Source organism: Amblyomma maculatum, chromosome 3 (assembly GCF_055883805.1).
Source record: "Amblyomma maculatum isolate TAMU_Amacu chromosome 3, ASM5588380v1, whole genome shotgun sequence".
Taxonomy (NCBI): domain Eukaryota; kingdom Metazoa; phylum Arthropoda; class Arachnida; order Ixodida; family Ixodidae; genus Amblyomma; species Amblyomma maculatum.
In genome coordinates, this window is record NC_139346.1 from 38,849,494 (window position 1) to 38,864,908 (window position 15,415).

Genomic DNA, 15,415 nt, shown 5'->3' on the forward strand with positions numbered 1-15,415 from the left:
GCTAGGTGGTGCTATGTCATGCTGCGCTTCAGGTGTCATCATGTTCATTCCCTCTTAATTAACTAGGTTGCACTAATGACCTTAAGTAGGCCTTCTTCATGCTAATAAGAGCCTAAAGGACACATTAAATACTTAGATAAAAAATGCCAAGTTGTGACAAATGAAAGCTAAACAAAGCAAAGTACTAGTTGGCTAAACAAGCATTAAAGAAGTAAACTCCTGCATGCATTGTATGTGCTTGGGCAATCTAAACTGTCGTCTATTTTTGCTTTTTAACGGGATTGCCTTATTTTTAACGTGATGGCCCCATTCACCAGAAAATCTGGCATCGACAACTGTGTCGACGTTGTGAGCGTAAAATCCTGAGTACGACACTGGCAGGCAGTAGCTAGCTACTGACATGGCCAAGCACTAGCTGCATGCAAAGTTGCCTGACATTAGGTTTGTCAGGCGCTGCCAACTCAGGCCTCTCTCTTCACATGGGACGGTGGTATCAAGATCAACCTGCCAGGACCCTAGCATTCACATTACCCTTATGTCGCGCAGGAACTTTCAATCGGCTTGCTTAAAGCAGGACTTTATATGTGAGATGGTTGCTTACACTATCTCATCGTACCTTTAAAGGCAATGCTTAAATGTCCTCCATATTTTTTTTTTCTTTTGATGTACACAACTGGTGAGCGGCATTCATTTCCTGAGGAGGAATCGTCTCTGCTGAATGCAGCTTGGTAAATTTCGCATGTTCAGTTCAAGTGGATGCATAATGTGTTCTTTTCTTTTTATTCCATTTCTTTTTCTTTTTGGTCTCACATGACAGAAGAGCCTACTGAATGTCTGTGGTTGTAAGGTGGCTGAATAACCCCTTTCTGGAGGGGTGGTGTTGGGATCTAATTAATGGGGGTCACTGCTGGCAAATTGCAGCTAGCAGGCTTGCATAGCAGACACAAGAGCAGTAGAAAGCAGCAATCTTGCTGCAACACTCATGGCACCTAAAGCTCTTGATAACTTGAAAATACCGCCACGCTTTGAACTCTGTCACCACCTCCATCCTTTCACATCCTTTCTCCGGGAGCAGGTTTTGTGCCCACTTTTCTGGACAAGGGTTATTATCCTTGTTCTTTATTGTCCTTGGAAATGGGTTCCCCTGCTTTTCCTTAGCTTCTGTTCTCTTTGCTGGCCCGGGGCCCCATTTTCCTCCTCATCATAGTGAGCACTCTGTACTGTGGGTTTCTGCTGTGGACAGCTTTTCCTCTTTTGCGTGAACAACTTTTCTGCTTTTGCGTGGCCAGCTGCAGTGAGTGACTGGAAATGGCTATACTTTTTATGATGTCACAAAGGAAATATGATGGCTTGTGCCAAATGCCAGTAGTTTCCCAACTTTGGAAGAAAGAACTTCCCAAAGAATTTCGAGTTATAGTAGATCAATTTGCTCTCGCCCTACCATCTATTCTGCTGACCGTCCTGGTTAGCTCACTCGGTAGAGCAACTGCCCCTGAAGGGTGGTGGTCCTTGGCTCGATCCCTGGACCAGGATGATTTTTTCTTTAACTGCAAAGTTTCTGAGGACGCTGTATAGCTTTCCTTTGTAGCTGTATGGCTGCACTTGGGTGGATGTCAAAAAGTAATTACTCCCTTATTGTTTTCTCTTATCATTGGTGTCTGAAATGAAAAAAAAAAATTTGCAGTCACTGCAGAAGCTAACTACATTAAAAGAATGCGAAAGCATTAGCACTGCAGTGGCATTTTGTAATTTTTACTTTTTTATGGGTTAATTTTTTTGTTTTGTTTTACTTTTTATTTCACACTACTTCCTAGACACCGTCTTCCAGTGCTGCCTTTGTTAATGCACACTGGTTGGTCAAATGTGTGACGTCATCAGACAAATTATATGATGTCATGGATTGATGTCACCTACCACCACTAATTAACCTCGTTAATTAGGATAACTCATTAATTTGGATTATTGCTTACACGTATTATTTAATTACCAAGTGTTATTAATTGTGGCTGGCAATTATTGGATAACTCACTTCTTACTAATGATCATGACTGCATCGATTAAGCACTGCCTTTATATACTTCATTACATTAGGATCATCACTAGTGACGTCACATCTGGTGGAATATTTTGGGGGCAATTTCAGTGCCGACATATAGTAATCATCATCATCAGCCTGACTATACTCTCTGCAGGGCGAAGGCCTCTCCCATATTTCTCCACTTAACCCGGTTCTGTGCTAGCTGCATCCACTTGACCCCTGCGAACTTCTTAATCTCATCCGCCCACTTAACTTTCTGCCGCCCCCTGCTACGCTTTACTTCCCTTGGAATACAGTTTGTTACCCTAAGCGACCATCGGTTGTCCTCTATATGTCCTACATATAGTAATGCTATCACATTAAGAATCACTGTCAGTCACATCTACAGCCAGGTGCCTACTGCATCTCGGCACAATGCACTGATGTGCTTCATGATGGTGCGCTTCATTTGTGACCAGAGAGCACAATGTTCATTGTCACATTGACCGTATGCACTACCTAGCATTGCCCAGCTCGTGTTTCCACATACAAACAGTCAATTCTCAGAGGAAAGAGCGAATTAAGTTATGTCGCAAGTGAAGTGCGAGGCACCTCGTTTTGGAAATCTCCCCATGTTTTGCTGCAAGTTCATATGCACAGGAAATTAATAATTTTTGAATTCTTAGCAGTTTCAAATGGTTTAATTATGAAAGTGCAGTATCCAGTCAAATAGCCACTACTAATATTGGCACACCTCTAGTAATTGCTAATTACTAATTACTCATTTTTGATGAAGGGCCCATTCACATTTTGGCAGCTTTTCAACCTAAGAAGGTGGTCCGTGGTATTGTTGTCCCTCAGTCTGGCTTGCATGCATTTTCTGACTGGTACTTTTCAAACAGCCATTAGCTTATTGCACTTCATTTGGTGAAGAGCAGGGAACTGTTTGTCAGAAAGGCAGCAGAGTGTGCTGCGCATTTCAGACCAGCACTTGGGTTTGAGGACTCGACTTTTTGGGGACATGTTAGGAGCATCTGATCAGTGGCTGGTTAGACACTGTCAACTCTTCTAGTGCGGTCAGCACTGGCAATAACAGCTTTAACCAGGCTGTAGGTGCCATTTGGAGACAGTCTAGGATGCTGCCTTGGCTCCTTCATTGTGTATCTGCAGTCAGAACTTGTAGAAGCCATTCCTTCTTGCCAACAGAGGCAAGCACTGTTCTAGCGGGTGTCCGATGGGTCTAGATGCCAGGCCTTGGCATGGTTTGTGACCTCCTGCATGTCTGTGCAGCTCTATGCCAGTGTGCTGATGAAAAGCTCTGTGACCCTGGAGAAGGCTAAGGTGTGCCTGGAGAAGGCCCTCAAGCAAGAGCCCACCCACCTCCCAGCCGTCTACTTGCTGGCTGAGATCTACGACCAGCAGCGAGCCTATGACCGCGGCATCCAACTGTGAGTGTCACTTTGACAGCAACCTTCATTGACGACATGGGCACATGTGTTCTCTTCATTGCGCTCTTTTTGTTGCACCGGTGTCCTTTCGATAGTGCGGCAACTCGTCCAATAGTCCATTATTTTTTTTATCACATTCGGAGCAGGCTTTTTCTGCAAAGTCATTTACATGTCTGGCATACTTCAAAATGGGTAACAGCAGCAGGCCCACAATGTAGTGAATACCTTGCAGGCATCCTTTTAGTGCACAGTACAATTTGAGCACTGTTTTTATTCCTATACTTAAGCATTCTAAAAATGTTTCTAGCAAGATCTGCCAATCAAAATGTTGCTAACATTTTGTCAGCTGTAACTAGATGCTTATGGAACCTGGAAACCTTTCTCGTCATATAAGGAAAGAATACCATTAAATTCCAAACAAGTGTCCGAGAACCGCACCATAATTCCAAATGGCAAATGATGAAATTCTCATGCCAGAAAAAAAAAAAAAGAAATAGAGCCTAGTGCATGTAGGCTTAAAGATTTGTACAGGATGACTGGGCTTTCTACAGGTGTCACAAGTATTCTCGCTATACCCCCACCACCAACGTTTTCTCTCAGCGCACAATTTAGCTATTCGAGCGATCGTCTTGTATATTATTTTACCGCCATCTCCTGCCTAGACTGTAGCCATTTGTTCTTGTGCATAGCGGGTATCTTGCTCGCGGTGGCACAAGCCTTTGGCCTTTGGGCATGTGCACATCTGGGTAATTCGGCACCTTCAGGGTGCCATTTTTGGTTGTGATGTTTCTTGAGAGTTGAGATTCGATTCAATTCCTGGACTGGATGGGGCTGGCCAGTGTTGCCTGGGTGCAGTACACGATAAGGGCGGGAAGTAGAGGATGGAGGGGTGCACTTTCTCGAAGTGGCATGGAAATTTGAAATTAGCAGTGGCTCCTTGTACAAGTGAAACCGCTTGCTCAGAATCCTATGGTATATTCTGTGATGTGATGTGTTTCTTAAGGTAAAAATCAAACCTCTTTCCAAAGCTTGGGAAATGTGTGGGGTGAACGGAGCACCCGTGATCCACAACATGAGCATGGAAATAGCCCACTCGAGGCACATCTCCAAGGCCTCTCATGCCCTTTCTTGGTGACCCAGAAAAATTACAGGATTGCCCTTAAGTCTACTTAAAAGGGGAAACAGGAAAAGCCACTTTACAGGACTGTTCTCACTAACTGCATCATCATTTTCTTCCCTACTATCATCATCACTATCAGGACTATCGTCAATATCAACTAAATTCAGCATCATTGTCATCGCTACTATCATTATTAATAACTGCATTGTCATAGCTATTATTATCCTCACCTTAGACAAGGAGGATTATGATCAGTTTCTCACGAACCTGGCTTGGAGTAGTGGTTTGCACACTTGGCTGGAGATTGGCGGGTTCAGTTTATGGTGGAGGCAGATTTTCTTAAGTGTGTGAACATTTCCGCAGCCCGTGAGCCAGGAAAGGCTTTCACCTTAAAAGCATTTTTCGCCGGTGTCTCACAGTTGGATCACGTTTCACCGAAGAACAGTGAAGGTTGACCCACTATTGAGTCGTGACACAGAATAGTTCCTGAAGGAAATGGGTTAACCATCTTGAGTTGTGGATAGGGCTTCGTTGTACATGTTCCTAGTGGGACGTTTGGTGGAACAGGTGAAAGCGAAGTGGGAGCACTAAGCTGTGTGTCTGCTTCCCTCCATTCTGTGTGCAGGCTGCAGAAGCACCTGGAGAACCAGACCACCTGTCGGCTGCACCAGATGCTAGGAGACTTCTATGCCAGGACAGGCGAGCACGACAAGGCCTTGCAGCACTTTGGCATCGCCCTCAAGTGGGTTTCCCACTCAATCTGAATGGCACGCATGTTGTGCAGTTGTTTTGTGGCGAGAGCTGTACATGGAGGGTTTGGCAAAATCGCCGTAGACGGAGGTGGTGCCTATACTTTCTCCCTCTCCCTTTTTGTTGCCCATTTTTCTTGTGCTTGATTCGTAGTATATACAGCCGAACCCGGATATATCGAACTCGAAGGGGATCGCGAAATAGTTTGATATATTGATAATTCGATATACAGAAATCGGCTTGGGACGGCACTTACGATGCGAAAAACGATACTGTATTTATCGCGTAATCAACTCACTCGCATAATGAACCCATCCTCCACTTTTGCACTCGAGAATTTGGAAAAAAAAAAAAAGCGGTAAAGGCCCACTGTCCACCCTCTGGTCAAGAATATTTTCTTCCCCGGTGAATGTGAGACTTCGCCCCCAGAACGCAAGGTCGCGAAATGTTTTTGAAAAGAGTAATAACGCACTTACAACCACCGCAATCACCCGATTCTGTCGTGCTTCTCTCCTTCCGTTCCCTCGCAAAGGTTTTTCACTCTCCTGCTCAAGGTCGTCTAGCCTCCGCAAGACAGATTTCCCTTCCTCCTCCGCGTTTGGCGGGAGATGGGGCGTTGCACTCCACGTGCATGAAAAAAAAAAAAAGCGGGCGAGGGAGCGCGCGTCGCTAGATTCAGTCTGGCCGTGGCGAGGGAAAAGCGCGCAGCAAGCGGTAGACACCCATCCTTCACCCTCAAACAACAAGACGGACCAATGGATGTCGTTCTCGGCAAATACGCCATTGCTGCGGCTCGACGGGCCAGCGTCTTTGGAGAATGGGCGCGGCGCTGCCCTAGCCGAGCTGTCCCCTCTCATTCCTGCCGCGCGCGGCTTGAAAACATCACGCGGCAAGCGGCCAAGGGTGATGCAATCGTTTTTGGAGAAGGCACACTTTCCAGTTTGTGGTGCGGAGTTCGATATATTGAACGACCGGTGAAATTGAGTTCGATATATGACGCGGCTTTCCTATACTTTCACATTGGATTTTCGAGGGGATATTCCGTGAGTTCGATATTACCGAAATTCGATATATCCGGGTTCGACTGTATATATGTGTATATGAATAGATGAGTGACAATGTATTACTGTGCACAGTGTATGGCTGCACACACAGTGCATGCTTACCCATACAACTCTACCACCCACACCCCAGTACTTATCACTTTTTGTGGCACACAGCTACTCAAACACCATAACTATAGTGTTCTAGAATTGAGAAGTGTGCCATCTTCGGAGTGCGCCAATGGGAGCGAGGTGGTTTTCGGAGCGATTAAAAGCGTAGGTGGCGCTGTCAGTCACAAGAGCGCATCAGTAGTGCGTGCGCTGCTGAGGAAAGGCTTGGGACGTCTGCTTCTGAGGCTCCTGTCCTGCGTTGATTTCGTTGCCTTGCATCGCTTCTCTGTCACACTGTGATATGTTGTTGGTTGGTCAAGCAGGTTGACACGTGTCTGCAGATAGCGCAGTCACAGTTCCAGTTCGTCTCCTTTGGCTCCTGTGTCCTTCCCTACTTAACGCTTTCTTTTTCGTTTTTTTTTTGCTCACTGCGTGCCCTTTCCGATTGATGAGCTTGGCTGCTCTGTTCACGAGAGAAGGTTGGAGGACATCGAAGCTACATTCAATGCCCTTCCTCCAGATGATCATTAGTATGTCACTATAGGCATAGTTCGAGGTCGCAACTTATACTGCTACAGTATATGTGGTTCGAAAGTTCTTGCACAAATCAAAATGCAGTACTTGTTCTGCGTATTTCATTTCGAGCAAATCATGTGCGCACAAAAAGAGGAAAATGAGTTCATCTCTAACTTCGAACACTGAGGTCTTCTTTATCCGTCTGTGGAGCTTGCAAAGCTCGTAAACACACTGGAAGAGACAAGTTAACCCACCAAGTTAATCCAAGTTAACCCACCACCGTTCCAGTTCTGCTCGCTACCAGTGCCCGATACCAGTGCCTGGATCCCCGCTTAACACTTGGTGGAGGTGCGGGATTTATCTTCTATTTTCTCACCCTGGAGTTCCACAGCCGCCGAATTCCAACCTCAATGACTGACTCCAGCACCAACACTACCAGCTCCCCTCCCTCGGCCCCTTCTGTTCCATGCACCAGGGTGCTTTGGCAGTGGAACCCGCCGGTCTTCAGCGGTACCGACGATCAGGACGTGGAGGACTGGTCTTCTTATGAATGCGTAAGCACCCACAATAAGTGGAATGACGTCCTGAAGCTAAACAATGTGATCTTCTACCCCACACAAGTAGCAAAGTTGTGGTTCACAAATCACGAGGCTGACATTCCAACTTGGGCCTCATTCAAATCTCGATTTGTGGATGTCTTCGGTCGCCCTGCGGTCTGCAAGCTTCGCACCGAACACCGTTTGCACGAGCGGTTGCAGCAGACGGGAGAAACCTTCACTAGTTACAGCGAAGACATTTCAAAGAAGTTCCGGACCCACTTCACTGTCTTGCCGCAGGACCACCCCATCCTACACCTTTTCCATCGTACGGTTTGCCTCGGCATGCATTTTTCACTCAGCGCCGTGCGCCACCTACTCTACGCCCTTGGCGCACAGCTGACAACCGACCGATTTGCTTTGCATGTGGTCTCCCTGGCCATGTTGCACGCCTGTGCTGCCGTCGCCCGGCTCCGTACATTTTTGATCAGAGCCCGGTCACCTACGCGCAGCCGCCGTCCCCACCCCATGCGCAACCTCAGCCCTCGTCCCACTTTGACCACTTCTCGCACGACCACCGCTCAGCCTCTCCGCGTCGTCGCTAGCCGTCTTCGATGCATCGTCGCTCTACCTCGCCAATGCCGGAAAACCAATAGACGCAGTTCCTCAGGCAAGAACAGCTCTTTCGTCGACTGGTGAAAGTCCTGCTTTGCCACTGAACAATTTAATCGAACGTACTATTGAAAATGTTTGTACTCTTGCGCTTGTAGATACTGGTGCTGTTGTGTCGGTTATGGACGTTAAACTGTGCCACTTGTTATGAAAAGTTGTTCTGCCGTATTCTGGGGTTTCTTTGCGCACCGGCACTACTCAGCACATCGAACCGTTTGGTACCTGCACTGCTCGAGTCACCATTCAGGACGTTCTCTATGTCATCAGTTTTATCGTTCTCCGTGACTGCTCCCATAACATTATTTTAGGATGGGAATTCTTGTGTCGCAATCGCGCCGTAATTTATTGCGCTCGTGCTGAAGTGGAGCTTTGTCCGTTGTGCACCCCACTAACCGCCGCTATCATTCTTGGGGGAGCCAAATGCCACGTTGCGGATGCTATTGATATCCCGCCTTCATCTGCTGCGATTGTGGCTCTATTCAAGACTGTACAGTGCTCTTCACCACATCTTCCCTTTTCGTCTCGCGACGCTGTCTTCCCCTCCCCTGTGCCGTCCTTAGTGTACGAAGCGGTCGCACTGAACTAGCCATTAGTAACGATTCGATCTGTCCACTCGCATTGCAACGTGGCGAATGCGTTGGGCATGCCGAGCCTGTTCGATCAGAAAATTTTGTGACTGTCCCACTGCTTCTCTCCACCTGTGCCTACACAATCTCTGACAGCATCAGTGCTCTTAGCCCACCTCGTTCCTCGTCTCCTTCATCGCCTCTGGCTGCCTTCGACAAAGCCATCGACAGTGCTCTCTCTCCAGATCAGCGCGCAAAGCTCCTTGACTTTCTGAACTGATTTCGAGCTTCCTTTGACATCCAGCAGCCATCCTTGGGTAGGACATCAACTGTTGCCCACCACATATATACTGATATGCATGCTCCATTACGCCAACGTCCTTATCGTGTATCAGCCTCAGAGCACCGCATTATTGATGAGCAAGTTGACGAGATGCTCAGTAAGGGTGTCCTTCAGCCTTCCAGTAGCCTTTGGGCGTCCCCAGTCGTTTTAGTCAAGAAAAAAGATGGGTCTATTCAATTCTGTGTGGACTACCGCCGCCTTGATGCGATCACACGAAAGGACGTCTATCCGCTACCATGCATACGACGTGCATGGAGTGAAATTTTTCTCTTCAATCGATTTACGTTTTGGCTACTGGCAAGTTCCAATGGCTGAAGACGATCGTCCCAAGACAGCTTTTGTCACTCCCGACGGACTCTATGAGTTCAACGTCGTGCCGTTTGGCCTGTGTAATGCGCCCGCCATCTTTGAATGCATGATGGACAATATTCTTCGCAGTTTGAAGTGGCACTCATGTCTCTGCTACTTGGATGATATTGTCATATTTTCATCAGACTTCGCGACCCACCTAACTCGCCTTGAAACTGTCGTGCAATGTCTTAGCGACGCCGGTGTGCAGCTCAGTCTTAAAAAGTGCCATTTCGCCGCTCGCCATCTCACTATTTTAGGGCATTCAGGGTCCAAGGATGGCATCCTTCCTAATCCGTCTAAACTCCGTGCTGTCGCTGAGTTCTCGAAGCCAACATTTATCAAGCAATTGCGCAGCTTTATAGGCTTATGCTCCTATTTTAGACGTTTCGTTCGGAACTTTGCGACCATCATTGCCCCTCTGACGCGAATTCTCAGCGCTCACAAAGATCTTTCTACCTGGTCGCCGGCTTGCGATACTGCTTTTACGAAATTGCGCACGATACTTACCTCACCCCCATATTGCGCCATTTTTACCCGGCTGCTCCTACCGAAGTGCACACCGATGCCAGCGACGTCGGCCTTGGTGCTGTTCTTGCCCAACGAAAACCTGGTGTTGATGAATACGTTCTGGTGTACGCAAGTCGAACGCTGACCAAGGCCGAGACTAACTATTCGGTGACAGAAAAGGAATGTTTGGCCATTGTTTGGGCGCTTCAGAAATTTCGACCATACTTGTATGGGCGCCCTTTCGATTTTGTTACAGACCACCACGCTTTGTGTTGGTTGTCTTCACTAAAAGACGCCACCAGCTGTCTTGCCCGCTGGTCGCTTGGACTGCAAGAGTATGATATACGAGTTATCTATTGTACAGGGCGCAAGCACTCCGAAGCAAATGCTTTATCTCGCTCGCCAGCGCCTCCTGACGCTCTGTTTGTCCTCTGCCTCCAGCTTTGCCTTGTGTTCTCTGTCCATCGATGACATGCCATCATAACAATGCAAGGATCCGTGGCTAACATCACTATTCGATCTTCTTACGAACTCGTCACACTGGCTTCTCGCGCCCTTCGTCGTTAAGCACAGCATTCCGCCCTTCGTGACTGTCTCCTCTATCGACGCAATTATATGCCAGACGGCCGTAAGGGGCTGCTAGTCGTACCTCGCCACCTCTGTAGTGACATCTGCGCATCTTACCATAATGATTCGCAGTGTGGCCATGTGGGTGTATTTAGGACTTATGAACGGTTGCAACAGCACTTTTACTGGCGCGGTATGTATACCTTCGTTTGTAAGTATTGTGAGCCTTCTGTGGATCTTCTTTCATTTGTACATGCCATGACCTTCTTCTTTCATTTGTACATACCATCATCATCGTCCCGCGGCGCTGGCTCCGGCGCACGCCTGGGTTCGTGATCGGATTAAAATGCTAGACAAGGCTTCGCTGTCCTTGCCATCACGACCTCGCCGTCTCGACCTAGCCTTCTTTTACAAGTGGTGGAGGTGAAATTTGATCCCCTTGCTGCCTTGGGCCCTGCCTCTTGCTAGAGCTACATTCCGGTCGCCGTTTGGCAACTGCCACCATCGCTATGTCTACCGACAGTACCCACGAACCGGCCGGACCCTCTACCTCGGCTGCACCACCTCCTCCGACTGTGCCCACACGACAGCGACGGGAACTAGTTCATTTATTCATGCCCAGAATCGGTTTAATACATTTAGACATGCGTGAAGGAGCTAAAGCGACAATTTATTGTGCGCCTTCAGGCTCCAAAGAACTAGCGGTGACGAAGGCAGTTCACCCAGCTGTCTGCTCAGTGCTCATGCACTCCTCTTAAACACAGCGCCCTCTCTCCTGTCATCGCTGAAATGACCAGCTCGCCAGCGGCAGATGGCATACTTCTCAATTCTAGAACACTATACCACAACGAAAATGCGTTGTGTGGAGCACAGACGCTCATAATCTTTTTAGTCTCGGAACACCGCAGTGCTTGACCGGGCTTCTGTCCCATCTTGGCCAACATGCATGCAGAAAGGAGCATGTGACAGCTCTTAGAATGGCCAAATTTAACTAGTTGTGACTGGATGTACAGGGAAGCAATTTGCAGGGAAAAGGATAGAACGCCGCAATTTAGGCAACAAATTTTTTACGACACAGTGTTGTGATTTTTATCTAAAGTGTTCAATTCTATAGCAGTTTTGGTAGAAGCGCCATAGAAAATTTTTACTGAGAATTTTTCTACCTTCTATGTTGCGTGATGCTGGAAACCATGAGCAGTGATCGCGATGACGACTGGCGTTTGACGAAAACATCTTTTTGTCCTGTCTTTTTGTACTGAAAACAAATGTCACTTTCAACCGCCAGACAGTAATTAGACATTTTTAGTGTAGAGTAGGGTCTATATTTCAGTTTCATCCAAAAAGCTTTCTTTCAACCCGCTCTTCTAATTATTATGCACCATTTTGGTGGCATGGTGCACACGTTTTAGAAAAATTTGAAGGTATTCTAATTCATGTAAACGCTGTTTGATTAATTTGAAACAAAGTTGAAGCCGTCTGCAGTGGTGTTTTTCAAATGTCAATGCACTGCAATACTGTACCAGAGGCACCACTGCTGAGAGGCTGTCTTAAATTCTTGGCTAAACCTATTAGTCATGAACTACTACTTTACTGTCAGGGTGCAGAGTGCATTATAAATGTAATAAGTTATAGTGCCTGACCACTAACCTAATTTCCTGCGGTCCGCATTAAGCAATTTTGATTCCACCCACTGACGGCAAGCATGCCTTCATTGAGTGGTTTGCCAAAAGGGCTCACTGTGTTGAAATGCCAGTGTAACAATGGCATGTCTTGTTGGCTTGCTTGCAGTATGGACCCCAGCAACGTGAGCGCTCGGAGAGGCACGCGAAGGGTGGAACAGCGACCCGAGAACGTTGAGGGCGCCTACGACATGGATATGGATGAGATTGCAGAGTCTGACGTTGAGGTGGGTGGCTTTCCTTGGCCCTAGCTGCCTCTGCTCTGTGCCCTGCTTGTCCTCCCGACCTCAATTTGTTTTTCCAATTGACCCCTCCTTTGGCCCTTTCTCTTCTGCTTTTGATTTTTTGTACTTCATTCACGTCCTTCTCGCTGTGGTAGTAGATAGAAATCCTGTATGTCGTAACCAGGGGGATTTCGTGAAGCTAAATGAAATTCTGTTAGCACTCCATTATAGTCTGCAGCGACCATCAGATGGAATTGCTCTGTGGCAGTATAGTCCGCCATTAAGCCTTTTCTAGTAACCTAAAAAGAAGTTTTGACGCCTCTGGTTTGTTTGACCCGGGCAAGCATCAGAAAGTTGATTTTGTTTAATGTTGCGATGAGTGAGCGGAGCAGTGCAGGACACTGCAGACCTTGATTCTGCTGTTTTTTTCAAGTTGTGCCCTACTGTAGTTAAACCTGATCCACACTATGGCAGTCACATTTGGCAGCGTTTAAAATGACGGCATTAAAGGCTTTAGTTTTCTGGAAAGTCCAGTGTCGACTGTGTAAGCGAAAAATCACCGGCATTCATCGGGTTGTGTGGTGTCACGACATCACATGACATGGCCAAGTTGACAGCTGCGGCCAACTCAGGCTTTGCCTTTGAGATGAGATCAGAATGTAGCCCTCCAGGACACTTGGATCTCAAGTTAGACATGCTGCCCCTAAGCCACACAGGCAAATTTGTACAGCTTGTTTAAACCGGGAATTTATATCTATGGTGATTGATCTTTCCAGTAATCTGATATGTTGCTAGTGTATGTTATTGAGTGGGATAACTGAGGGATGAATTAAAGCTTACTGATTACAATGGATGATGTATGGATGCGAGAGTTAGACTGTGAAGAAGGCTGACCGCCGAAGAATTGACATTTTTGAATTGTGGTGCTGGCGGAGACTCTTGAGAGTTCCTTGGATGGCCAGAAGATCAAATCAGTCGATATTTTTGACCATAAACCCTGACTGCTCATTGGAGGGTCAAATTCTAAAGTTAAAGCTCAGCTACTTTGGTCATCTGATGAGAAGAGAGGAGTCGCTTGAGAAAACTTTGATGCTGGGAAAGATTGAGGTTCACCAGAGAAGGGGTAGGCAGCGAACGCGATGGTTAGATGGCATCCTCGAGGCGCTGCAGATGAAGCTATGTGATATTAGGAAGACAGTGGGAGACCGGAAAGCTTGGCGTGATATGGTCCATAGGGTCACGAAGAGTCGGACACGACTGAACGACTGAACTGAACTGATTACAAGTAGCAAAGTGAATGGACATGAATGAGCCGGCCAGCAGGTGCCATCAGCACTGTGGCGTTATATCCTTATAGGCAGAGCTAAAGTGCCAACACAATTTTTATAGCGATAGTATGCAACCATAGCTAGGCCACAGATGCGTGCACATGTGCAGCAACTCTAGAAGAACTGCATTAGTTGGGGCACTAGATGCGGTGCATTTGGTCATTGTGAATAGCATTACTTGCAGTATCTGGTGGTTGAGAGGAAAGGTTTTTTCATCCCCCATTTTTTATGCTCTTCTCTCGAACCTCATTCCAGCCATGCATCTAGCATCTTTTCACAACGGGAAGAAGCGTGTGAACAATTCATTTGGAATAAGGTTGAAATCAAATGTTACACTGAAAGTAATTTTTTAGTTGCATGTTGATTAATAAAATTTACCTCCTCTAGGATGCATACGCAAGTATGAAACCAGTTTACCCTCCAAACAGTTAACGTTTTCCTGCATCATAGTTTATTCACTAGGCCAGTTGTTGCAGTCAGCGATACAGAGAGAGAATTTTTTAGGCTTACGAGATGAAATTTGTGAGGGCTATGCGAGGCTATTAGCTGCCACGGACAAAGTATGGCAGTCATTTCACGAGACTTTAAGAAAAATCAAGAACTTAGTGATGCAGGGCATTTTTTCTGGAAATTGATTCAATATTGTTATGAGACGTATTGCTAGGATCCAAGTTACATTTTATATCACGACTAATTGACAAGTGACTGTATTTAAGCTGTTTATTGAATAATATAATTTTTAAGTGCTGAATGTTGTGAACCACATTCGCAGGTAGAATGGTCCAGTTGCTTGAGAGGTAGTTCTTCATCCTCGATGCGCTTTCCGCTACTGTAATTTGTGTGCACTTCTTAGACTGCGCTGCATAAGAGCGATCTTAGTGCCAAACACCCGACAGAATATAAAAACATTGTTAGCTGTGCCAGCATGGTTGTGAACGATATTGGATTAGTTCCGTGTTTATCTCATGCATGTTTTTCTGCCTATTTTTGGAAACTTAGTCCTAGTCAAAGGAAATGCTAGTATGTATAGTACATGCTACATGTATTGGCCCTGCTGCGTTTGCGCAGTGGTTAGGGCGCTCTACTGCTGCATTGAAGGATTCGATTACGAATCCTGGCCGCGGTGGCTGCTTTTCAATGGAGGCAAAACACAAAAACTAACATGTGCTGTGTGATGTCAGTGCACGTTAAAGAACCCCGGGTAGCCAAAATTTCTGGAGCACTCCTGTTGTATTGTGATTTATATGTGTTTTGGTGCTTGTTTCTGTTTCAGTGACTTCTTGTTCCGGTTCTGTGATTTGTCGTGTACTTGTCTTTGGATTTGTGTGTGTGCTACAACTTCGCTATGACATCCATCATAGCCTGAGTCGCTTTGGGACTGTAAACCCCATAAACCGAACCAAACAGGCTATATTGGCTTACGGAAGACTGCCAAGATATTAAAACCCACTTGCTACACTTGTGAGAGATATCTGTCGCCTCACAGTTTTCGGTGTGATGGTCGTCTGGTTTTGATCGTGCCTCTGTGCACTCTGCTGTCTTGATATTTATTTTGCTTAGAACACCTTGGTGAGGCTTCTTTTATTCCTTTTATTTTTTTTGCACTGGCACTGATGGAGAGCAGGCTTCGACTGTGC

At 46.5% G+C, this 15,415-nt stretch overlaps 1 protein-coding gene across 1 annotated transcript in view; it reads left to right on the plus strand.

Annotated features, from left to right (window-relative positions):
* Positions 1–15,415, plus strand: part of APC7 (anaphase-promoting complex subunit 7) — a 47,421-nt gene that overhangs the window by 29,545 nt on the left and 2,461 nt on the right. The window contains exons 13-15 of the mRNA XM_084597458.1: positions 3,308–3,465; positions 5,211–5,327; positions 12,336–12,453. Of these exons, the coding sequence (XP_084453584.1) occupies positions 3,308–3,465; positions 5,211–5,327; positions 12,336–12,453 (393 nt within the window). The remainder of the gene's footprint in view (positions 1–3,307; positions 3,466–5,210; positions 5,328–12,335; positions 12,454–15,415) is intronic.